Source organism: Orbicella faveolata, unplaced genomic scaffold (assembly GCF_042242905.1).
Source record: "Orbicella faveolata isolate gen_17 unplaced genomic scaffold, um_ofav_v1 contig_24, whole genome shotgun sequence".
Taxonomy (NCBI): Eukaryota; Metazoa; Cnidaria; class Anthozoa; order Scleractinia; family Merulinidae; genus Orbicella; species Orbicella faveolata.
Window position 1 is genome coordinate 29,708,044 of NW_028301552.1, and position 25,891 is coordinate 29,733,934.

The following is a 25,891-nucleotide window of genomic DNA, read 5'->3' on the forward strand; positions in this document are numbered from 1 at the left end:
GCAGTGTTCTTCTCCAAGGAGTTTACGCCTGATATCCAGTGTACGCTCTGCGGACTGAAGAGCTGAGGAAAAGTCGCCTAGTTTACGTTGTGTGATCTCGAGTGAATTGTAACTGTCAGCTGTTCCTGAGTGTTTTTCTCCGAAAAGTTTACGCCTGATATCCAGTGTACGCTGTTTAGACTGAAGAGCTGAGGAAAAGTCGCCTAGTTTATGTTCTGTAACCCAGAGTGAATGGTAACTGTCAGCTACACTTGGGTGTTCTTCTTCAAACAGTTTGCGCCTGATATCCAGTGCACGCTGTGCAGACTGAAGAGCTGAGGAAAAGTCGCCTAGTTTATGTTGTGTAACCCCGAGTGAATAGTAACTGTCAGCTACACTTGGGTGTTCTTCTCCAAAGAGTTTGCGCCTGATATCCAGTGCACCCTGTGCAGACTGAAGAGCTGAGGAAAAGTCGCCTAGTTCATTTTGTGCTACCCCGAGTGAATGGTAACTGTCAGCTGTGCTTGAGTGTTCTTCTCCAAACAGTTTGCGCCTGATATCCAGTGCACGCTGTGCAGACTGAAGAGCCGAGGAAAAGTCGCCTAGGTGATGTTGTGCTACCCCGAGTGAATGGTAACTGTCAGCTGTGCTTGAGTGTTCCTTTCCAAACAGTACAAGCCTGATATCCAGAGCACGCTGTGCAGACTGAAGAGCCGAGGAAAAGTCGCCTAGTTTATGTTGTGCTACCCCGAGTGAATGGTAACTGTCAGCTGTGCTTGAGTGTTCTTTTCCAAAACGTTTACGCCTGATATCCAGTGCACGCTGTGCAGACTGAAGAGCTGAGGAGAAGTCGCCTAGTTTATGTTGTGTAACCCCGAGTGAATGGTAACTGTCAGCTGTGCTTGAGTGTTCTTCTCCAAAGAGTTTACGCCTGATATCTAGTGTACGCTCTGCGGACTGAAGAGCTAAGGAAAAGTCGCCTAGTTTACGTTGTGTGATCTCGAGTGAATGGTAACTGTCAGCTGTTCCTGAGTGTTCTTCTCCGAAAAGTTTACGCCTGATATCCAGTGCACGCTCTTTAGACTGAAGAGCTGAGTAAAAGTCGCGTAGTTCATGTTGTGTGATCTCGAGTGAATGGTAACTGTCAGCTGTTCCTGAGTGTTCTTCTCCGAAAAGTTTACGCCTGATATCCAGTGCACGCTGTTTAGACTGAAGAGCTGAGGAAAAGTCGCCTAGTTTATGTTGTGTAACCCCGAGTGAATGGTAACTGTCAGCTGTGCTTGAGTGTTCTTCTCCAAAGAGTTTACGCCTGATATCTAGTGTACGCTCTGCGGACTGAAGAGCTGAGGAAAAGTCGCCTAGTTTGCGTTGTGTGATCTCGAGTGAATGGTAACTGTCAGCTGTTCCTGAGTGTTCTTCTCCGAAAAGTTTACGCCTGATATCCAGTGCACGCTCTTTAGACTGAAGAGCTGAGAAAAAGTCGCGTAGTTCATGTTGTGTGATCTCGAGTGAATGGTAACTGTCAGCTGTTCTTGAGTGTTCTTCTCCGAAAAGTTTACGCCTGATATCCAGTGTACGCTCTGCGGACTGAAGAGCTGAGGAAAAGTCGCCTAGTTTACGTTGTGTGATCTCGAGTGAATGGTAACTCTCAGGTGTTCCTGAGTGTTCTTCTCCGAAGTGTTTACGCCTGATATCCAGTGCACGCTGTTTAGACTGAAGAGCTGAGGAAAAGTCGCCTAATTTATGTTGTGTAACCCCGAGTCAATGGTAACTGTCAGCTACACTTGGGTGTTCTTCTCCAAAGAGTTTGCGCCTGGTATTCAGTGCACGCTGTGCAGACTGAAGAGCTGAGTAAAAGTCGCCTAGTTCATGTTGTGTGTCCCCGAGTAAATGGTAACTGTCAGCTGTGCTTGAGAGTTCTTCTCCAAACAGTTTGCACCTGATATCCAGTGCACGCTGTGCAGACTGAAGAGCTGAGTAAAAGTCGCCTAGTTCATGTTGTGTGATCTCGAGTGAATGGTAACTGTCAGCTGTGCTTGAGTGGTCTTCTCCAAACAGTTCAAGCCTGATATTAAGTGAGCGCTGTTTAGACTGAAGAGCTGAGGAAAAGTCGCCTCGTGCATGTTTTGTTTCCCCGTGGTCAGCATAGCTCTTTGCTAGTGCTTCTTGATGAAGTGCCAGAGTCGCGGAGTGGGGTTCGTGGATTAGCGAATTCTCTTTTCTACTCTTGCATTGTTCAATTGCCTTTTCATGATACAGGATCCTTTCCGCGGACAGTTTCTCTGCGTCTTTACGTTTGCTGGACACATTCTCAAGTATTCTATTAACATTGCGCTGGAAATTAAACAAACCAAGTGAACTCTGGAGGACTGGGTTTTCGAACTCTTTTGCCATATTTAGCACGACGTTACTTACACACTGTTTGGTGTCAGGATCAGGTAAATGTTCTATTGCTTCGCTCACGAGACAGAGAACTTCTAATGTTAATGGGGTATTGATTAAATTTTCAGGGTTTCTTTCGATCATTTCCTCTTCTCCATTTTCACTCTTTCTTTTCTTCATTGCAGGAATAATAAGAAGGTTTGTGTCTCCCACTGTTCTGCATTCCTCGAGCGCTTTGCTGTAGAACATTGACATTCTTGAGGGGTTCTTTACGAATCGATAATAAATAGCAAGTATCTGAAGCATAGTGATTCTTAGAATCCTCTGCTCGGAGTCAGGGGTGTCATCCATCAAGGAAAGAGACTCTTGTAAGTGCTGAACTCCGTCTTCTGTTTTTCCGGTAACCAGTTGATAGATGCCGCTGTAACAAAGGTGCTTTCCTCTATCATGAACCAGCACGGAAGGACACGACAGCTCATACTTCCCTTCCGAAAGAAGCTGCATCGTCCTTCCTCGAAAACCCCAAGTTACTTCAACAAAAGCCAAGGAAACAAGTAACTGCTTATAGATCATGTTGTTCCCATCTTTTCAGGCTGCTTGAATTGCTGAATTGTAAACTTTGTCAATCTTTTCGCCCTCGCACCAAAATAGGCTGTTTAGAAATAGCTCTGCTTTTACCAGAGCTCGAAAAACATTATCAGAAGTCTTGGAATCGTGACAGCCCTCTGTGAGACTTGTAAGGAAACTCTGTTCATGTTCATAGAACTCCATGAATGCAGACATGGAATCTCCTGTCAAGAACTGCTCATTAAGCTCCTCGAATCGGGAGACGTAAAACGCACGCAACCGAGATTTGGCATCAAGAATCGTTCCTTTCATTTCATGTTCTCCCCTGTCTCTTGCAAATGACTGAAGTAGTTTATGTATCGTAAATAATCCAGATTTGGAACCTGAATCGAGAAAAGATCTCCTACGAAGCGTTTGCAGGATTTTTTTCGCCGGAAGAATTTGAGACGCACCTAAAACAGCTGCAGCAATCTTAAGATCGAAACTCTCTGGAAGAACACTCAGGGACACAAGAGCTACTTTCTGTTGAGCAGAGAGTCTCTGAAATGAAGAGTCAAATAGGAGTTTCAGTCTTAGATGGCTTGGATAATCTGGATTGTCCAACATCTCCACAATATCATTACTTTCTAAACACCTCGCGAAGTCATCTAGAGCTTGACTTTGGTCGTCAACATCGTCTTCAGAAATGGAGGAACAGAATAACTTCATGGCCAAAGGTACATGACCGCAGATTTGCTGAATTCGTTTACAGTTTGCAGTGGTGGCATTTGGGAGTAATTCGTGAACAAGGGTGTGGGAGGAAAGCTCATCTAATGGACAAATTCTTACTGCCTGGTGTCCTTGGAATTGAACATTCATAAAATCTAACGATTCCCTCGTGGTTATAACAAATGTAACTTTCTCGGTTCGTCTGAGAATTTCTTCGAGGTAATGTGTGAAATCTTCTTTGACTTTCGCTATTCCACTTTCCAGTAACTCATCAGCATTATCAAGAATTAGAACAAAAGAATCTGAAACCTCGGCAAAAAGTTGGAAAAGCTTATCATTAAGTGAAATACGCTGTTGTTGTTGCTGGTCATTTGTGGCAGGTCGTCTAAAAACGCTAAGAAGCTTCTGTGTCAGATCAGCTTTTGACTGAAGTCCTCGTAAGGAGAGGAAGTAGACGGGTAAACCCTGTGAGTCGAGATGATGTCCAAGGGCTATTGCAACCGACGTTTTTCCGAATCCTGGTGAACCCCAGATCGACACGATTCCGGTGGATCCAGAAGTCACGTGACCAGTGATTTCTTCACACTCCCTCCGGCGGCCAGTGAAGTGCGGAACCATTGGAGGAAGACATGATTTGGGCAGAGATTGCTTTGTATCTCTAAACGACAGAAATACGCAGTAAAACAGGAACAATCATGAAAATAACTTTCTCTATGTATGATAACCAAAGCGTACTGTTAGGCCTTGGAAGACCTTGGATTACTTTTGCAAAACAAAGACTTGATCAATTAAAATTTAAAGTCAAGCAATCGATAGTACTCGATGAATTTTAGCAAGAACCTTGCTGGCATGATACCAGATCAATAAATGCAGTTTTAAATTTAGCTTTGGCAGTAGCGTATTCAGTAGTTTTGAAACATTAAAACCGTTACTCTACAAAGATAGAATAGAATGTGTTACCCGGCTCGTTTCGAGTAAGTGATGGTTTCATGGTCAAATCATTCATCTTTTGTTCCAACGTAGCGATGTCGTCTTTCGTTGCTGTGCTCTCCATGTTTTCCGTCATTACAGTTGATAGCGCTTTTAACTCATCGGTGATATCCGACCTCATGTCCTCGAGAAAGTTGATGTATGCCCGGGTCTCCTGTTTCATAGCCTGCTCCAATTTGCGAACTTCTTTTGTGGGAAAGTCCGACTCGGTCAAACCACCAATGACATCAATGGGATCTACTTTGATTCCTAGAACTTTGAATGCATCTTTAGAGAGCTGCACGTATCGATCAAATGTTGCTTTGACAATCTCAGAACTGGTTGAGTGACAAAGCAAATTTCTTAGCAGTCGTAGTTGATCAATTGCAAGTGCAAATGTTTCTACCCTGTTTCCACCCGGGCTCATCACCGATGCATGGAATGTTCCATGAGCTAACTTATGGGGCTTCACGTACAGATCACTGAGTGTCCTGTGATGACCTTTACTGTCGGGCAAAGCGAAGGACCGCGCGTAAATAGTGGCCTGGAACAAGGCTGTACAATCCCATTCTTCATAAGAGAGGTTTGTTGGAACTTTGGTTGTGCCACCCTCTGTAGTGACAAACAGATTTCTTACCGCAATGGAGTCATCCCACGGTTGGAAACCAGGGAGATGTCCAAAGGTGTTGTCCCACATGGATCTGAAAGTATGACGTAAAGCCTTGGGAAATTCATTCACTACAATGACAGCAAACTTCAAATAGTTCAACTGAGCATCCCCAGAACGGTCCAGCGCTTGTGGAACGAGATGATGTCTTTCAAAGAGTTGCTGTTTCTCTGATGAAACGGAAGAGGTCATTCCATCTCTTCCACCTCCTGAAACGTCCTTTTCTTGGTTTGATGTGCTTTCCAATTGATGATCTTTCCCAAAGAGGTTCTGTTCCTCTGATGAAATGGGAGAGGTCAATCCATCACTTCCACCTTCTGAAACTTTCTTTTCTTGGTTGTCATTTACAAGATCTGTACAGGAATGAAATAATTCAAGAGATAAAGATTGACTGTTTATATATCCCCAACCATCATCTACATTCCAAGGGCCCCAAGGTGACTGACGAACTCCAAAAAGGAGGGAAAGAAGATGGCTGAGCATAAGGACTCTCTATTTTTATTCAGGAAAGCAAGCATGGTTTGGAAAGAGGGTGGGACCTTTCTTGCTCAAAGGTGGGGAGGGGGGAAAACGTTTTGAACCTGTAGCTCTCATAATGTTATGCAATGTAACAGTGCCCCTCTTACATGTACCTTAACTAGAACGTGGAAATGAAGCAAAATCAATAGAATATAAATTGCAATAATATGAACAAGAAAGAATTAGATTACATTTAGCCTGCGTTGGTACAATCGTAACACATGTACCTACTTCAGTGTAGATTTCTAAAAATAAAGTAGTACTGCTCTATCGGATACTTCAGTCCTCTGTTTGAGTCCTTTAATCCTTGGCGCCATGTTAGAGTTTTCAGTAATTAAGTTAATTAATACATAATTAATAAATAAGTTAATTAGTTAAGTGGTAATTAATGCATGGAAAACGATCTGCACCACTGAATTACCACCAAGAACTTTGAAATACATCTTATTGAAATATTTCGTGTATTGTCTTCTTCACACCTCCCTTCAAAAAGCGAAAACTTTGCAGTTTATTGAAATTCATTTGGTACTTTGGAAAGCAATGGAATGATTTGACATATCGTAAGCTTAAGTGCTCCGAAATCCACTGAATACAATCAAAGCCATTCGTTTCTTTTTTATTTTTATACCCTTGTTTAGTTTTTTTTTTTCATTCCTACTGCTGTCTGCCACTATCATCCATTGAAAAAAGTAGACAAGATTTGAACCAGCGACGTGAAGATAGCAGGGAAATAGCGTATTCCACCATAATGAGCTACTGTAACGTGAAGCACATGTAATATTTTATCCAGATACCGTAAATCCTTGAATTAGCGCTCCTCCTCGAATAAGTACCTCCTTTGAATAAACACTCCTAATATCGTCCAAAATTCAAAATAAGCGCCTTCTTCCAACCCTTCGGATAAGCTTCTTCCTCCCCTTCCCCTGTTTTACGGACATGTAATGAGACAAGAAAGGATGTATAGTATTGTCCAGCCTTTTTACGCAATCATTAGCCACGATTTGGAAAAAAAAATAGGTAAGTGCCCCCCTTTGATTATAGGGTGAAACAAGCGCCCGGGCGCTAATTCGAGGATTTACGGTATCTTAAAAGTGTACACTTCCAAATGATCATTTCCTCCCGCTAACGAGTTGTAATACAGGAAAACTGTTGTCTTTTCACAAACGACCATTAAACCATTGCTGATCTACCGCTTCTCCAATGCAAAGAAAAAGGAAAGAATAAAATCGTTTAACCAGGATTTAAACCAGCAACTCGAGGACTGTAGACATATACCAAAGTCTTGCGTTCTACCAAGTGAGCTGTCGTAACGTTACAAGTACACAAGGTACAATAATACTGCTTTGGGATCAAATAAGTATGATTGACATCAGAACGCCTCCTCCCTTTACTGCCTTTCCATCAAATGGAAATGGAATATACATGGAGACCTTTCACGATAATGTACGAATAAAGACATAGGCGTTTTAAAATTTGCTTTCAAATTTGAGCTTAGCATTATGAATATAAGCTGGAGTCTACAGTGAAGTGACAGCCCAGGAAGCATGTCACAGTCTCATATGTCTTGGTTGTCAAATTAACTTAAATTCATAAGGGTTATAAATTTTTTTTATTGATTGTTCAACAATAATGTATGGAAACGCTTTTAAAATCATTTATTACTTGACTATAACACATGTTTTACCGCCAAATATGCCGAAATACTGTCCACCAAATTTCAGATCCACATCTCGAATGTTCAAGCTATGCAAATAACATATTTACTTCAGAGCATTTATGGCCTTGAGGCACACAATTACTAATGTGTTAGCTATCACTGACAAAAGAATAATGATAATTAAACCAAACTAACCACAAACTAGAAGCTGGACTACCATCCACCGTATACCGTCGCTTGCATCTAAACGTGAAGACATGACGCCGAAACATGCCCTAACTGGGTGTCAAACGTTGCACGATTGGCGTCAAACATTTGAAGTTCAGCAGACCGTAACCCAAACTTTTGTTGATGTTCTTTGGGGATAGTATACTGAAAGACTATGAATGTCTTCCTACCCGTCAATATTTCCAGGTCATACTAGAAGAAAACCACTTTCGCGAAAGGTGTATGGATATTGAAACAGGTCAGGGTCAATTTCTCTGGAGAAGTCTCCAACGTCCAATCATTCTACCATTTTATGTGCTCAACGTTAACGCAAAAGTTAGCGCCACGGACTGCGAAACCTGAAATGTTTGATGACCAATCATGCCATTTTTGAAACCCAATTAGAGCATGTTTTGGGGTCACGTGTTCACGCTTAGATGCAAGCGACGGTACATTAGATTGCCAAACCCAGGCAATAGTCAATGTTTACTTAAAATGTTACACAAGATAATTAAACCAACAGGGAACTCGCCAAATATAACAGAACATTATGACCCTGAGAGTACTTTATTTTCTAGAAAAGACTTCATATACCCTCACACATTTCTGAACGTGGAAGACACATTTCTATACATCCAATGTTTTTCTCTGCAAATCCTCGTATATCTGAATTCCAAATGCAATGGAAAATTGAACATTACTCATTGACTTGATCACGCCACCACCCTCAAATATCTGCCTGAGTATCTGTCTGTCTGTCTGTCTTTCTGTCTGTCTGCCAGTGCGTCAGTTAGTCAGTCAGTCAGTCAATCAATCAGTTTGTCCATCTGTCCGGTGTCTGTTCGTCCATCCATTTGTCTGTCTGTCTGTCTATTTATCTATTTAAAAGGTATGCATGTAGCGTAATGACCGATGCTAACAATACAAAAAACATTCGCCACAATTGTATACGTAATTATAACATGGATTGAATTGTTCTCAGTTTCACAGTCAGTGCACTTGAATGCAGCATATTATCATAATGAGAACAGATTCAATAATAGTGGTGCATTGCACTGCTGTAAATCGGATCGATTCACAGCAGTGCACGGCACCACTATTCTCGAATCTGTTGGTGTTTTCGAAGCGGTAAAACCTGCAATTTTGTGTCTAAGTTTTCGTCATGGATACGCAAATTTCAGGAATTGTTAACCAAGGGAAGTAAACTTGGTGTGCTGCATTATGCCATTTTTACTTTCTTTGAAAAACCAATAACTTCTAGCAAGTTTAGAGACCACAAAATCTACTTCTTTCGTGGCTCTGCAGGGTTTTCATTGCAACCCTCTGTAACAGACCTGGTTAAACTCTACTTGCCAACTAGACTGCAAGCAGTCTCCTTTTTCCTTGAGAATCCATGGGGAAGAACGCAAAACAAGTCAGTGTGAGAGCGTGACGTGCGGGCGGCGACACCCGCACTCTTTGAGCCTTCACATATCATACTCGCATGCTCACAGCTGCTCACCTGTGTTCTGTTCTTTACTGCGTTCTTCCTCACAGATTTTCGACCAAAAGAGAGACTGCTTGCAGTCTACCTGCAGACCTGGTGGGTTATTTTGCACCCCCTTCCCCATTGTGGAATTTTAACCTCCCTGCCCCCCCTTTTTTTTATTTAGTTTCCCTGTTGAGGTGTGTTTCCCTGCAAAAAAGGGTCAAGGGTTTGGAATTCCGTTGTTATTTCTTCAGGTTTGTGGGAAAAAAAAGCAGAAAAACGATAAATGTTCCATACATTTTTGACAGAAATTTTCGTTCTGGTGACAGTTAAAATCTGTATAAAACAAAAAAATTGCTCTTAAGCAGCTATTAAGTTCTAAAAAAAGCAATTAATTTTGGTGAAACACCTTTGGAAACATGGTTTCGACAGAAATGTCAAGTTATATGCCACTAAACAATTGACACACCAAAATATTCCCTTATAGATTTTAGAACTAGCCGTAACCAATAGTTAGGTAAGGCGGCGGCCATGTCTGTTGCGAGATACTATTTTTAAAAATATTTATGAAATGTATTATTATTATTATCAGTTGTTCAGGGTTCTCCCGAAAATTTGAAGTAGAGGGAGAATAACTTTGAGTAAGCGGCGGACAATGCCGTTAAAAAGACGTGGAGTGGTTTTATCGGAGCCACATGGAGGGGGCGGGAGACCGCAACCTTTTGTTGGGGGGTCCGGGAGCCTCCTCGGGAAAATTTTGAAACTGGACTTCTAAAAGGTGCGTTTCAGTGTATTTTAAGTAATCATGGTTCTGTTCTTTTGTTAAAGAGAAGCTATTTCACCGAGAAAAACATACATGTAGTGTATTGTGTTAGTTGAACAGGTTAATCATCGTCATCTGTATCAAATTTGAAAAAAATATCAAAAACGTTCTCATTTTGTGGTCAATCACGCGAGTAAAAACAGATGAGAAAGCCAAACGAGAAAAGAGTTTTGCTGGCATTGAAGGTACTAGATTGAGGTTTGACATTTATTTGTTAAAAGACAAGTTTTGAATGGCTTTAACACAGTGCTAGGGGTGGAATTCATTGAATGCGACGAAGCTTGTGATGGTAATCGTTGCAAGCGCAAACCTGTAATACTTGGTGAAGTTTCTCGCGGATTTAAGCTCAGAATTTTTTCTGATTAAGCGTGCGGACTATCATCAACGTTTTGAGCCTTTGCGGTAGTTTGGGTTTTTCGTTCATGATTTCAAAAGTGATAAAATTAATACAATCAAACTTAAACTTGACATATTTTGCAAATGTTTCGCTTTATTATGAAGCCTTGAAATAGTGCATGTATACTTCCCTGCTCGATAAGCTCGCCAGTCTTATTTCTCACTGTCAAGATTTACACAAACATCTTACAGCTGCTGAGTTTAAAGATTGTGTCAGATCTTGCAAAGTTTGTTTCTTTTGTTGAAAGAAATCTTTGCAGTTATTTGTTCTCGAAAATCCTCCATGTGCGAGCCAGGCACTGGGTTGCATGTCGTTGTGTTTAAAGAACTAATTAAATTATGCGTACATTCACTGGAGATAAAAGAAAACAACTTATGACCTTCGTTTGTGCCATCTCTATTTTCTTTTCAATTTATCCCTGGCTCAGTGCCCATGTCATGGTTTTGGCGGCAATTCTCACGGCCCGAATGATTTCAGATCTCTTTTATCTTACAGCTATAAGTTATTATTGTTGTTGTTGTTGTTAGTATTGCTAATGTTGTTGTTGTTGTTGTTGTTGTTGTTATTATTATTATTATTATTATTGTTAGGGATACTGTCAACAGAGGAAACCAGGTCGAAATTGAAATAAAGAAATAATTATTTTTGTATTTTAGAGATAGAACATCAAGAAAAGAGTTCTTCCTCAAGTGGCTAAAGGAATAGAAATTTGGAAATGTAGGTCTTTGAGGGAGATGGGAAAACCACCGGAAAACTCTTCGAGGGAGGACAAGAACCAAAACTTAACTCAACGCCCAAATGGCGTGGACGCAAAGAAGACGCACTTTAAATGGAATGAAAATTTTATTGAAAATAAGCGCAATTACTTAGATAGGTCAAAACAGTACAAATTCAAATATTTTCTCTTGGATCTCTTCTGCATTACTTGGCATTTGCGAATTCTAGAAGGTTCTCTGCCTCTCTTGTACATTCGACGAGCCATCTTTGAGTCATTTTCTAATGCACTCCTACGTGATTTAAGTCTAAAGGTATCAATTTCGAATGAAATATCACATGATTTACGAATCTCAAGTCTACATATGTCATTTTCAGCGACCAGATTAGATTTAAATGTTATGTCCTTGTTCAAGGCAAAGCTATGTGATTTGTGAAGTCCACAGAATTTATTTTCAACAGCAAGATTCAATTCAGATATACCGTTTTCAACGCCACATGATTTGTCCAGAATGCTGATGTTATTATTAGCGTCCAAAGTCAATCTCGATGCGAACTTCCCACTTATAATGAATGAATAAAAGTTTTCATCACACAGCTGATCTCACAACAAACTGAACATAACAACAAAAGTTATTGAACCCATTTTGCCTGCTCTCATTTTTTGGAAGAAATGCGGATGTGTATATTCCGCTCGTGATGTTCAAGCGAGACTCGTGTGATAGTTCTGATTCATTTTGGGACCGTAAAGTTTTTATTTGTAGTGAGCCGTTGTTGTGCGACCAAAGCGTTTAATTCTGTGGATCATAAACTTTGCAAATCACTTATATCTTACCGAAAATTTGCAGTTTAGCCTCTCCGTTCTCTGTTTCTTGTACGAGTAAACGCTGGACGTGACATGTGCTTCGCAAAATTACATTTGCTATTCACATGAAATTCACATGAGTCATGACCACGGACCTTCAACTCAACACCAGGGCCTTTGCTCCGCCGTTTGCTCACATACCATTCATTCCAGTTGGAAGAACAAAGGAATGCCAAGAATGTGCCCACATTTTGCTTCAAGTCGGCTCTAGCGCTCTGTACGCTTTAAGAAAGTGCCGCTGACCACCGACGTCACGATTAGTCTGCGGGCTCCCTTTTGCTCGCCCGCAAAAAGTCACAAAGTTGACTGATACAGATTGAATGTTGCTTAGGTTATAACAGTGCGGTCATTTTGGGGTCCCAGAATGTGCAAATGAACAAACAAGATGGGGGCCAAAAACCCTCTGGTTCATTTTTCTCATTTGCATTACAATGTTATCCAACGTCGATGCGAGGCATTTTCGGGCTAAAACTACAAAAGAGCCCAAAATTGCCTCACATACATGCTAGATTTTATTGTAATGAAAATGAGCAAAGGTAACCATGAAAAGGGCTATTACTTTGGGTTCTTAAAGGGCCACTTGCCACCCTACCCTGATGCTCTCTCAGCCACCTGGCCTACAGGAAGTTAACACTTTTTTGTTTTGGTCTTTAAGCATGTCATCATATTGGTACCAACAGAAAACTTAATATTGGAATCTGATATACACTTTTTTCCTGGTCACGTGAATGTAAGGGAATATACGAAAGAAGATATTAGTCATTATATATCTTTCTACGCATTTCAGATATATCATCTTTCATATATTAACTTGCATGCATTAAAACTATGACTCTATAAAGATAGAACTAAATTGTTACCTCGCTTGTCCAGAGCAAGTGGTAATTTCAAATCATTGGTCTTTTGGTCCAATGCAGCAACGTCTTCTTTACTTGTTGTGCTTTCCAATTGATGATCTTTTTCAAAGAGGTTCTGTTTCTCTGATGAAATGGGAGAGGTCACTCCATCACTTCCACCTCCTGAAACTTTCTTTTCTTGGTTGTCATTTACAAGATCTGCACAGGAATGAAATAATTCAAGAGATAAACATTGACTGTTTATGTATCCCCAACCATCATCCAAATTCCAGGGACTCCAAGGTGACTGACGAACTCCAAAAGGGAGGAAAAGAAGGTGGCTCAGGATAAGGCCTCCTTTTTTTGTTCAGGAAAGCAAGCATAGTTTGGAGAGAGGGTGGGGCCTTTCTTGCTCAAATGTGGGGGGGGGGGGGGGGGGGGAACGTTTTGAACCTGTAGCTCTCATAATGTCATGCAATGTAAGAGTTCCTCTCTTACATGTACCTTAACTAGAACGTGGACATGAAGCAAAATCAATACAATATAAATTGCAATAATATGAACAAAAATGAATTAGATTACATTTAGCCTACATTCGTACAATCGTATCACACGTGCCAACTTCAGTGTACATATCTAAAAATAAAGTAGTACTGCTCTATCGGATACTTGAGTCAGAGGTTTAAAAAGTCCTCTGTTTGAGTGCGTTAATCCTTGGCGCCATGTTAGAGTTTTCAGTAATGAATCGAAATTGGCTGACTAATGACCCAACCTACGCTTTTCGAAGCTGTGAATCCAGTCACGAAAATACGCCACATTCCAGCAAACATTGCATACAAGCCGCCAAACTGAGAACAATTTAGTGGTAATTAATGCATGGAAAATGTCTGCACCTCTGAATTACCAACAAGAACTTTGAAATGCATCTTATAGAAATATTTCGTGTATTGTCTTCTTTACACCTCCCCTCAAAAAGGGGAAACTATGTAGTTTATTGAAATTCATTTGGTACTTTGGAAAGTAATGGAATGATTTGACATATCGTAAGTGCTCTGAAGTCCAATGATTACAATCAGAACCATTTGTTGTTTTGTACAAATTTCCTGACCCCGTTTCTTTTTTATTTTTATACACTTGTTTAGTTGGTTTTTTTTATTCCTCCTGCTGTTTGCCACTATCCTGCATTGAAAACAAGTACACAAGATTTGATCCAGCGACGCGAAGATAACAGGCAAATAGCATGTTCCAGCATAATGAGCTATTGTAACGTGAAGTAGATGTAATATTTTATCCAGATACCGTAAATCCTTGAATTAGCGCCTCCCCTCGAATAAGTGCCTCCTTTGAATAAACACTCCTAATATCGTCCAAAATTCAAAATAAGCGCCTTCTTCCAACCCTTCGGATAAGCTTCTTCCTCCCCTCCCCCTGTTTTACGGACACGTAATGAGACAACAAAGGATATATAGTATTGGTTGAGTTTAATCATCCTTGTCCAGCCTTTTTATGTAATCATTAGCCACGATTTGGAAAAAGATAGGTAACTGCCCCCTTTGATTATAAAGTGAAACAAGCGCCCGGGCGCTAATTCGAGGATTTACAGTATCTTAAAAGTGTACACTTCCAAATGATCACTTCCTCCCGCTAACAAGTTGTAATACAAGGAACATGTGTACAAGTACAAAGTCAAATATTTTCTCTTGGATCTCTTCTGCATTACTTGGCATTTGTGAATTCTAGAAGGTTCTCTGTCTCCATTGTACATTCGACGAGCCATTTTTGAGTCATTTTCTAATGCACTCCTACGTGATTTAAGTCTAAAGATATCAATTTTCGAATGAAATATCACATGATGATTTACGAATCTCAAGTCTACATATGTCATTCTCAGTGACCAGATTAAATTTAAATTTTACGTCCTTATTCAAGGCAAAGCTATGTGATTTGGCAAGAAGTCTGCAAAATTTATTTTCAACAGCAAGATTCAATTCAGATATACCGTTTTCAATGCCACATGATTTGTCAAGAATGCTGATATTATTATTAGCGTCCAAAGTCAATCTGGATGCGAGCTTACCACTTTTAATGAATGAATAAAAGGTTTCATCACACAGCTGATCACACAACAAACTGAACATAACAACACAAGTTATTGAATACAATTTCCCTGCTGTCTCATTTTTTGGATGAAATGCGGATATGTATAATCCGCTCGTGATGTTCAAGCGAGACTGATAGCAACCGTGGTAGTTCTGATTCATTTTGGGATCGTGTAGTTTTCCTTTGTAGTGAGCCGTTGTTGTGCAACCAAAGCGTTTAATTTTGTGGATCATAAACTTTGCAAATCACTTATATCTTACTGAAAATAGCCTCTCCGTTCTCCGTTGCTTGTACGAGTATACGCTGGACGTGACGTGTGGTTTGGAAAATTACATTTGCTATTCACATGAAATTCACATGACCCATGACAATGGACCTTGAACTCAACACCAGGGCCTTTACTCCGCCGTTTGCTCACATACCATTCATTCCAGTTGGAAGAACAAAGGAATGCCAAGAATGTGCCCTCATTTTGCTTCAAATCGGCGCTAGCGCTCTGTACGCTTTAAGAAAGTGTTGCTGACCACCAATGTCAAGATTAGTCTGCGGGCTCGCTTTTGCGCGCCAGCAAAAAGTCACAAAATTGACTGATACAGCTTGAATGTTGCTTCGGTAATAAAAGTTTGAAATCAGTGCGGTCATTTTGGGGTCCCAGAATGTGCAAATGAACAAACAAGATGGGCGCCAAAAACCCTCTGGGGAAAAAATGTTGGAAAGAGGTAATAGCCCTTTTCACAGTTCATTTTTCTCATTTGCATTACAATGTAATCCAACGTGGATGCGAGGCAAAAAAGTGCAAAATAGCCCGAAATTGCGTCACATGCATACTAGATTTTATTGTAATGGAAATGAGAAAAGGTAACCGTGAAAAGGGCTATTTCTTAGGGTTCTTGAAGGGTCACTTGCCACCCTACCGCGACGCTCTCTCAGCCACCCGGCCTACAGGAAGTTAACACTTTTTTGTTTTGGTCTTTAAGCACGTCATCATATTGGTACCAACAAAAAAACTTAATATTGGAATCTGATGTACACTTTTTTCCCGGTCACGTGAATGTAAGGGAATATACGAAAGATGATATTAGTCATATATCTCTCTACGCATTTCAAGTATACCATCTTTCATATATTAACTTGCATGCATTAAAACTATGACTCTATAAAGACAAAACTGAATTGTTACCTTGCTTGTCCGGAACAAGTGGTAATTTCAAATCATTGGTCTTTTGGTCAAATGCAGCAACGTCTTCTTTACTTGTTGTGCTTTCCAATTGATGATCTTTTTCAAAGAAGTTCTGTTCCTGTGATGAAATGGGAGGGGTCAATCCATCACTTCCACCTCCTGAAACGTTTTTTTCTTGGTTGTCATTTACAAGACCTGCACAGGAATGAAATAATTCAAGAGATAAACATTGACTGTTTATGTATCCCCAACCATCATCCACATTCCAGGGACTCCAAGGTGACTGACGAACTCCAAAAGGGAGGAAAAGAAGGTGGCTCAGGATAAGGCCTCCTTTTTTTGTTCAGGAAAGCAAGCATGGCTTGGAAAGAGGGTGGGGCCTTTCTTGCTCAAATGTGGCGGGGGGGGGGGGGGAGGGGGGGACGTTTTGAGCCTGTAGCTCTCATAATGTTATGTAATGTAAGAGTGCCCCTCTTACATGTACCTTAACTAGAACGTAAAAATGATGCAAAATCAATAGAATATAAATTGCAATAACATAAACAAAAAATAACTAGATTACATTTAGCCTGCGCTCGTGCAATCGTATCACACGTGCAAACTTCACTGTACATATCTAAAAATAAAGTAGTACTGCTCTATCGGATACTTAAGTAAGAGGTTTAAAAAGTCCTCTGTTTGAGTCCTTTAATCCTCGGCGCCATGTTAGAGTTTTCAGTGATGAATCGAAATTGGTCGACTAATGACCCAACCTACGCTTTTCGAAGCCGTGAATCCAATCATGAAAATTCGCCACATTCCAGCAAACATTGCATATAAGCCGCCAAATTGAGGACAATTAAGTGGCAGTTGATGCATGGAAAACGTCTACACCACTGAATTACCACCAAGAACTTTGAAATGCATCTTATAGAAATATTTCGTGTATTGTCTTCTTCACACCTCCCCTGAAAGAGCGGAAACTATGTAGTTTATTGAAATTCATTTGGTACTTTGGGAAGTAATGGAATGATTTGACATACCGTAAGCTTAAGTTCTCTGAAATCCACTGATTACAATCAAAGCCATTTGTTGTTTTTGTACAAATTTCCTGACCGCATTTCTTTTATTTTTATACATTCGTTTAGTTTTTTTTATTTTATTTATACTACTGTTTGCCACTATCATCCATTGAAAAATAGTAGACAAGATTTGATCCAGCGACGCGAAGATAACAGGCAAATAGCATGTTCCAGCATAATGAGCTATTGTAACGTGAAGCAGATGTAATATTTTATCCAGATACCGTAAATCCTTGAATTAGCGCCTCCCCTCGAAAAAGTGCCTCCTTTGAATAAACACTCCTAATATCGTCCAAAATTCAAAATAAGGGACTTCTTACAACCCTTCGGATAAGCTTCTTCCTCCCCTCCCTCTGTTTTACGGACATGTAATGAGACAACAAAGGATGTATAGTATTGGTTGAGTTTAATCATCCTTGTCCAGCATTTTTATGTAATCATTAGCCATGATTTGGAAAAAAATAGGTCAGTGCCCCCCTTTGATTATAAGGTGAAACAAGCGCCCGGGCGCTAATGCGAGGATTTACGGTATCTTAAAAGTGTACACTTCCAAATAATCACTTCCTCCCGCTAATGAGTTGTAATACAAGAAAACTGTTGTCTTTTCACAAACGATCCCTAACCCTAAGGGCTGGGAAACCTCCAATGTTTGATGACCAATCATGCCACTTTTGAAACCCAATTAGAGCATGTTTCGGCGTCACGTGTTCACGCTTAGATGCAAGCGACAGTATATTAGAGTGACAAACCCAGGCAATAGGCAATGTTTACTTAAAATGTTACACAAGATAATTAAACCAACAGGGAACTCGCCAAATATAACAGAACATTATGACCCTGAGAGCACTTTATTTTCTAGAAAAGACCTCATATGCCCTCACACATTTCTATACATGGAAGATACATTTCTATATATCCAATGTTTTTTTCTGCAAATCCTTGTATATCTGAATTTCAAATGCAATGGAAAATTGAACATTACTCATTGACTTGATCATGCCACAACCCTCAAACATCTGTCTGAATATCTGTCTGTCTGTCTGTCTTTCTGTTTGTCTGTCAGTGTGTCAGTTAGTCGGTCAGTCAGTCTGTCAGTTTGTCTATCTGTCTGGTCTCTGTCTGTCCATTTGTCTGTCTGTCTGTCTGTCTAGCTATTTATCTATTTAAAAGGTATGCATGTAGCGTAATGACCGATGCTAACAATACAAAAAACATTCGCCACAATTGTATAGGTAATTATAACATGGATTGAATTGTTCTCAGTTTCACGGTCAGTGCACTCGAATGTAGCATATTATCATAATGAGAACAGATTCAATAGTGCTGTATTGCACCTCTGTAAATTGGATCAATTCACAGCAGTGCACGGCACTAATATTCTCGAATCTGCTGGTGTTTCTGAAGCGGTAAAATCTGCAATTTTGTGTCTAACTTTTCGTCATGGATATGCAAATTTCAGGAATTGTTAACCAAGGGAAGTAAACTTGGTGTGTTGCATTATGTCATTTTTACTTTCTTTGAAAAACCAATAACTTCTAGCAAGTTTAGAGATCACAAAATCTACTTCTTTCGTGGCTCTGCAGGCTTTTTATTACAACCCTCTGTAACAGATCTGGTTACACTGTACCTGCCAACAAGACTGTAAGCAGTCTCGTTTTTGTTTTAAAATCCATGGGGAAGAACGCAAAACAAGTCAGTGTGAGAGCGTGACGTGCGGGCGGTGACACCCGCATTCCCTGAGCCTTCGCATATCACAACTGCTCACCTGTGTTCCGTTCTTTATTGCATTCTTCCCGCAGATTTTCGAGCAAAAGAGAGACTGCTTGCAGTCTACCTGCAGACCTGGTGGGTTATTTTGCACCCCCTTCCCCATTGTGGAATTTTAACCTCCCTCGCCCCTGCATTTTTTAATTTAGTTTCCCTGGTGAAGCGTGTTTCCCTGCAAAAAAGTGTGAAGGGTTTGGAATTCCGTTGTTATTTCTCCAATTTTGTGGAAAACAAAGCATAAAAGCAATAAAATTCCCACACATTTTTGACAGAAATTGTCGTTTTGGTGAAGAATTGGGTCAATCCGGTGGATTTTGATCTGCCCTGGTAGAAGTTTTGTTTAGAACCTGGCAAACAACTAGGTTTCCCTAGGTCTGTTACCGAGAGGTGTTTCATTGTACCAAGACGAATCAAATATGTTTTTGCATTCAGTAGATAGCACTCGGCCGCTTGACTAGACACGCTCAACTTGCAGGACTCGGCATATTGTTGCAAATGTTGATTTAGTCACACATAAGGACTACACCGGCATAACAGCTAAAAAAAGTTGAAACTGACAACTTAGGCCGATTACCTAAACGAAGCCTATGTGAGACCTGTTTTAAGTTTAAATCGGGATGTAAAAGAAACCCTCACTAACCACATCTAAACTTGGTTAAATTTGTATTTAGTGAATGTAGACGAGAAGACCTCACGGACTCCACAGGTAAACAGTGGTTTAGGACGTCGGCCTATTGTTTCGATCTATGTGTGAAATATTTTATCGAATACACTAATGTATTGTTTGTCAGGTGCGAAACTAAAACGAGAACAAATTTTAGCAACGAAGAACTGCATTGTGAGAATGATCGTCATTTTACGTAAAGAGCAATATTTTCAGCTGATGAATGGTCACACATACACAATCTCAAGGCTTCTCAGCAACAAAGCTGATATCGACGAACATATCAAGAATCTATGTTCACATAAGTTGTGCTTCTTTCAGAAGCTTGCCTTATACCGGGGTTTTGGACTTCGCTCTTCCACAGCCAGTTTCACCAGTGGAAATACAAGCAACCTTTGAAAAAGCCCACTCGAAACCAGAACCAAAACTAAGCGATAAAAACAAAGAATTAGCAGCTGCAACACTACGTTCTATTTCCATTTACTACATCAAAAGGAAAGGCCTGACACTACCAAAATCAATGTTAAGAGCGATAGGTCAGCTAAAGAAGAGAGACAACATTGTAATTACGCGACTGGATATGGGCTCGGGAGTCGTGATCTTAGACAAAACAGAGTCTGTCAGCCTACTGAAGGAATCATCTATTAGTGATGAAACTAAATTTATATCCATCAGTCTCGCAAGACCAAAAGCAAAGGGAAGACCTCCGAAGCATTACCACCCACTACTTAAAAAGAAGAAGGAACTGTCCTCCATCCTGTAAAGAATTCTTCTGAAATCCACAGCCGACTCACTGATCCAAAAGGGTCTAGGCTTGCACACCTTTATGGTTTACCAAAGACCCACAAGAAGAAACTTAAGCGGTCCATCTGATCCTGTCAGCAACAGGAACCTACAACTACAAGCTTGCTAAGTGGCTTGATGAAAAGCTAAAACCTTTGTCCGTCAATGACCAAACTGTTAATGGCATCTTCTCGTTTGCTGATAATCTTCATGAGATGAAAATCGACGAACAGGACATTTTAGTGTCATATGATGTTTCGTCTCTTTTCACAAACGTACCAGCGGATGAAACAATCGCAATTCTAGCAGAGAAAGCTTTCAAAGATGATTGGTTCAATAAGGAATTTGATCTTATCATCACAAAAACTGACCTTATAGAGCTGTTAGAGGTTGCTATGAAAAACCAGCTTTTCCATTCGAAGGAAATCTGTATGAGCAAGTAGACGGGGTTGCCATGAGCTCTCCCCTCAGGCCACTAATGGCAAATGCGTTTATGTGCAATATCGAAGAAAAACTGAAAAACCAACACAAGATGCCTGCTTTCTATAAGCGCTATTTCGACGGCTCCCTCAGCAAAATGTTCAATGTTTCATCTGCCTCTGAATTGTTGTTAACACTGACTGAAATCCACCCCTAAATCAGTTTAACAATGGAACTCGAAGACCCTGGCAAGCTTCCTTTTCTTGTAATGGTGATTATCAGAAATGGTCCCCGACTAGACACGAATGTCTACGTGAAACCAACCAATACTGGGCTTTTACTGCATAACCAAAGCCATGTGCGTTGACGTAAAGTATAAAGTATGAACATTCTCTACTGAAGACAATGTTAAACCGTGCGTTTAAACTCTCGAGCTCCTCGAATTGGCAGTTCTTCTATCAAGAATGTAAATGTCTTAAAATGTTTTTTTCTCAACTACATTATCCTGAAACCCTTGTAGAGAACACCATCAGACATTTTATTGAAATGAAAGTGCTGAGAATGTGTGTTCAACCGGTCCCTTTAATGCCTTTAATGCCTTTAATGCCACTCGTAATTGCCTGTAGCATACTATCCGATTCATGACTCAAAAACTATTATTAAGCATGGTCTAATTTTACCTGTAATCTGGTTTACGCTGCCTTAGTCTGTTGTTAGTCAACTAATATATGTTGTTTCTAGGAGAGGTCTAGGGTGAACTTCGGTCTAAACTTTGTTTAAATAATCAGCCCTTAAAGTTTGAATTTTCGCTCGAACCAAGCGGTTATATTTCCCGGTCAAAATTTCTGTGCCATAGGAATCCCTCAGAATGGCGCCATGTTGTTAATTTCATCAGCTCTCGCACAGCCCCTTTTATAGTAGTGGTTTAACATTTACTTTTCTTGAAGACTCTTGAAACAGTCGAAAACCCAGTAAAATACTACTACAGTTTAGGTGTATATTTGCTTTTTGGCGAATCGCATGGTTATGCGATCGGTCCCACTGGAGGTCACCAAAAAAGGAAGATATCTAAAAGTTTGAAGGTCAGACTCTTGATGCACTTTAATGCTCCACTATGGATAATGCTAAATTATTAAGTCATTGACTTACCGAGTTGATTTTGGGTTTTCTCAATGGCTGCTATGATTTCCTGCCAGTTAATATTATTTGATTGCACTTCACTTGTCACTTTAGTCATGGAAAACCTAAAAAACCCAAAATAATTTTAATTTATAGATTAGAATGCTGCACATGCATGTGCTCTGTTGTGTCCTACAAAGGAAACGTTGTCTTGACAGCATTGTGATATACCTTGGCGCAAGATGCTTCAAGTAAGCAGTACACAGCAAAAAGTTTTTCACTTGGCATCCTACAGGTGTTACACCCTTCTCAAAACCAGGATTCTCATTTAATCATTTTTCCAGATTCTCATTTAATCCCACTGAACACATGAGCAACCGTAGAAGTTGGGTGTTGGTTTTGAAACGCTCCCTGTTTTTTATGACATTTTCTAATAACAATCAATAGCTTTACTTTCAGTAGAAAATGCTCAAATGTATTACGTATTGGTTAGGAATTTGCAGTTTCATGCTTACTCAAAGCTAAATTCGTGTTTAGGAAATGAAATAACACTTCTAAAATGTAGTACACACGTTTCAAGCAGCGTCCTAGGCATAATCATATATACGTGCGTTGAAAAGGTGATTTGTATCAACCGTAATCGTTAGTTGTTCCGCAACCGCTACGATCAGAGGATCAATCAGCTACAGGCTGCCATTTTATTACCTTTGAGCTATACTTTCTGCTATCGTCTTTGCGAGGCGTCACCAAAGTGAGTTTCTTATCTTTTACTTTCATTGTTATTACTGCGAAGTAACTAGTTTTCAATTTTCAAGTGTTGTCACGCTACAAAACCAATTGTCTAATAAAAGAGGTAAAAAACGTTCTCTGGTAAAATTGTTTAAAGTTGTGAGCTTTCAACAGCCAGTCTGCTGTCTTCGACGGACAATAATGAAATGATAAAATAGACCTAAAAGTTTTTGAATATAACAAGCGAATGGCATATATTAAATAGAATACGTGTGAAAGAACGTGAGAATGCTAAAAGTGTAAAGTTAGTGTTTGTTTAAAAGAATGTTATATTGTCCCGGCAGAGGGCACGAATTGTTGTCAGCCTCGACCGTTTTCGCTGTGTGCCAGGATTCCAGCGTCTTTCTAATGCGGCTGTTGCCTTTGTCAATTATCTCAGCATTGTTAAAGTCGATGGTATGATCAAAGGTCCAGGCATGTTTTGCTACATTGGAGCCTTTAGCATATTGTTTAGTATTTCTGATATGTTCTTTTCGCCTTGTACTAAACGATCTTTTTGTCTCGCCGATGTAGCTCCAGGGACAAGACCCACAAGGGACTTTGTAAACAACATTGCACTGGTCGTCGACCCGAGGTCGAAACTTGGGAACAGGGAACTCTTGTTGTAGTGTTTTGATTGGTTTGTTGGTTACTCGAATATCATGACTATTGAGAATTCTAGAAAGAGGCTCGGTAATACCTTTGATGTAGGGAAGGACCGCGAAGCTTTTGACTATTCGTTGGGTCAGCCCAACTGAAGAACATCCCAACTAGTTCTTCAGGTGAAGGTGTTGGAGTAGTCGAAGACTTCTTTCTTATGATATCAGCCGTGACTTTTTGTGAGTAGCCATTATATAGTAACGAGGTGCTAGTGCGATCAATTTCACGGGCTTTTCCAGCTTCCGAGTTTGGAAGTTTTAGGGCTCTATGTAAAAGTGTCGCTGCAGTGCAGATTTTGTGCTCTCTGTCATGATGTGAACGGAAATCAAGATATCTGTCCGTGTGCGTGGGCTTCCGATAGACATCAATTGCCTAATCTTTACCAAATTATTGTTGTCGTGATCTAGATATGTTCAGTGCTAGTAGTTTCAGTTTAGTTTTTCTACGAGTTGTTAGTTATGTCTATTACAGTAAGTCTTCCTGGAAACCGCCTTATTAGTTGTTCAGTACCGATTATTATGTCTGTTACATCCCTATGTAGCTAAATGCTTTATCTTAGCAGTACTGTATTTTATTACCGCTTTCAGTTCGAACCTACACTACTCTACCCTACTTTGTTCTACTCATTTGTACCACAACTACGAACTTTGCTACCTCCAAGTTTACTTCATCAGTTATTTTTGGAACTGTTTTGCCAACATAATCTACCTCCTGTCATCACCGTCGCTACTAGTGTAACTCGTGAAACTTGAACTGTGATTAAATGTGTTTTAATCATTCTGCAAGTGGAGTTCACCTCATAAATCGCTACCTCTGTAATTATTAAGTTTCTCAGTGAGCCACAACTTTAGGATCTTGGTAGTTACATTGGGCAGAGGTTGATTTTTGTTATTGTCACCTAACAAAGAAACTCTTATTTCGAAATTGAGTACTAGGTAAATGAATGAAAATAACGGGTAAAAATAATTATCCTATTTACAAAATTTTAATTTCAAACCATCTCTTGAGCTGTTTTCAATCGTGTGTCATGAAACGAAAACCAAAGCAATCACTCTGCCCAAGGACAAAAGGGCGGAAAAGTCTGGTAAACCACTAATAACTCGAAGCAAATTCATGTTGCAGAGTCATTGCAGATGCGAAGCACGGGAAAACAGGTGTGAGTAGGTCACGATTGGTTTTGGTTTTTCCAGTGCTTGGATGAAAGAGTGGTGCATGCATTTTTAAGCTAACTGCTTATCGTAATAATGAAAAAATGAAGAAAAGGTGAATTTAACTCGCAACACTTAAGTGAAAACTGCTCTAGCCCACGGACATAAACACAAGGTCATATATTCACCGTAGGATGACGGAAGGGGGAAGTGGGTCCCCTCCCATGTACTGAGACATGCAAATCATTTAATCAGTCATGACTTCATGTGACGTCAAATGAAGTCATTAAGTCCACCATCTTAAATCCACCATCTTAGATTTCACTATTTTCCAAGAAAGAGAAGTAATGAAAATTGACAGAAAATTAATCAAAAATGATAATGGTGCAAAGAAAGTACTAATTTAACTCTGCTGCTGAAAAAATAGAAAAACAATGAATTCTGTCAAAAAACGTTAAAAAACAAAAACTAACAAAATTGAACAGCTACTGAAAGTTTCACAGAGTAAGTCCTTCTGAAATAATCTAGAGATGTCATATACACACCTCCCTCAATATCCCCCCCCCCCCTCACCGAAGTTAAACATAGGCACGCAAGGCGTGCAAGAGTTTTTTTTTTGTGTGAAGTCTTGGAGGTAGTAGCATTCATGGAGCTGTTTCCAGAAATGATTTGGTTAATTCGGCAAGTTATTTTGGTTGCGGTGTACAGCAAGAAAGAAACTGAGAATTTACAATGTACATAGATGTTACATCGGTAATGGTAAGATAACTAAATAGTAAGCCATAAGATGTTTGACTGAACAAACTACAGTAATCTGACACGTCTCCGGATTAATGTAGATACCACCTTATTTTTTTTCTTTGATTCGTTCTTTGATAAAACCCACACTGTGATTGGTGTGACACGTGCACATGCATAACTCCCTCACTCGCCGATCACATAGCCCTTCCAACCTCCAAGAGGAATTTTTGCTCAAAAATACTCAAGTTAAGAGACGTTTTCGCATTTTATACGAGTCGTAAGTTTACCCTTTTCACACGACACAACAATACTACTTCACCGAAAATTTAAAGAACGAGAAAAAAAACCTCTCTCACACATCGAAAGTCTGATTTAATTAAATTGCACTTTAGCTTGGTGCCACGCAGTCTTCAAAGAATATTTGAGCAGTTTTGATACTTTTTACCTTTAAAAATATCGGACTGAAAAGAATGTCATAAAATGCCCATCTAATAAAAACAAGAAGATCTTTAAGATCTTATAACCGCGCTTTTAAAATTTAACTGTTTTGTTAGCTCTACAGTCGCAATACAGGGCAGATTCCAAAGCAGTCTTTGATGATTCATTGATTACTGTAGACACATCACTTGATCAACACAAACTGTATTATTGCACCACCAGTTGTAGCCGTTATGAAATCTCCGATGACGTAATCGTCTTAATCTGGAACTTTTATCGGGATA

The 25,891-nt window shown here is 39.9% G+C and overlaps 1 protein-coding gene and 1 pseudogene across 1 annotated transcript in view; both read right to left on the reverse strand.

Moving 5' to 3' along the window:
- LOC110066618 (uncharacterized) overlaps positions 1–25,891 on the reverse strand; it is a 111,195-nt gene that overhangs the window by 12,212 nt on the left and 73,092 nt on the right. The window contains 5 exon segments of the mRNA XM_089292802.1: positions 3–4,292; positions 4,597–5,625; positions 12,783–12,977; positions 16,039–16,233; positions 21,883–21,977. Of these exon segments, the coding sequence (XP_089148928.1) occupies positions 3–4,292; positions 4,597–5,625; positions 12,783–12,977; positions 16,039–16,233; positions 21,883–21,977 (5,804 nt within the window).
- LOC149111238 (uncharacterized) lies at positions 22,704–24,395 on the reverse strand (annotated as a pseudogene).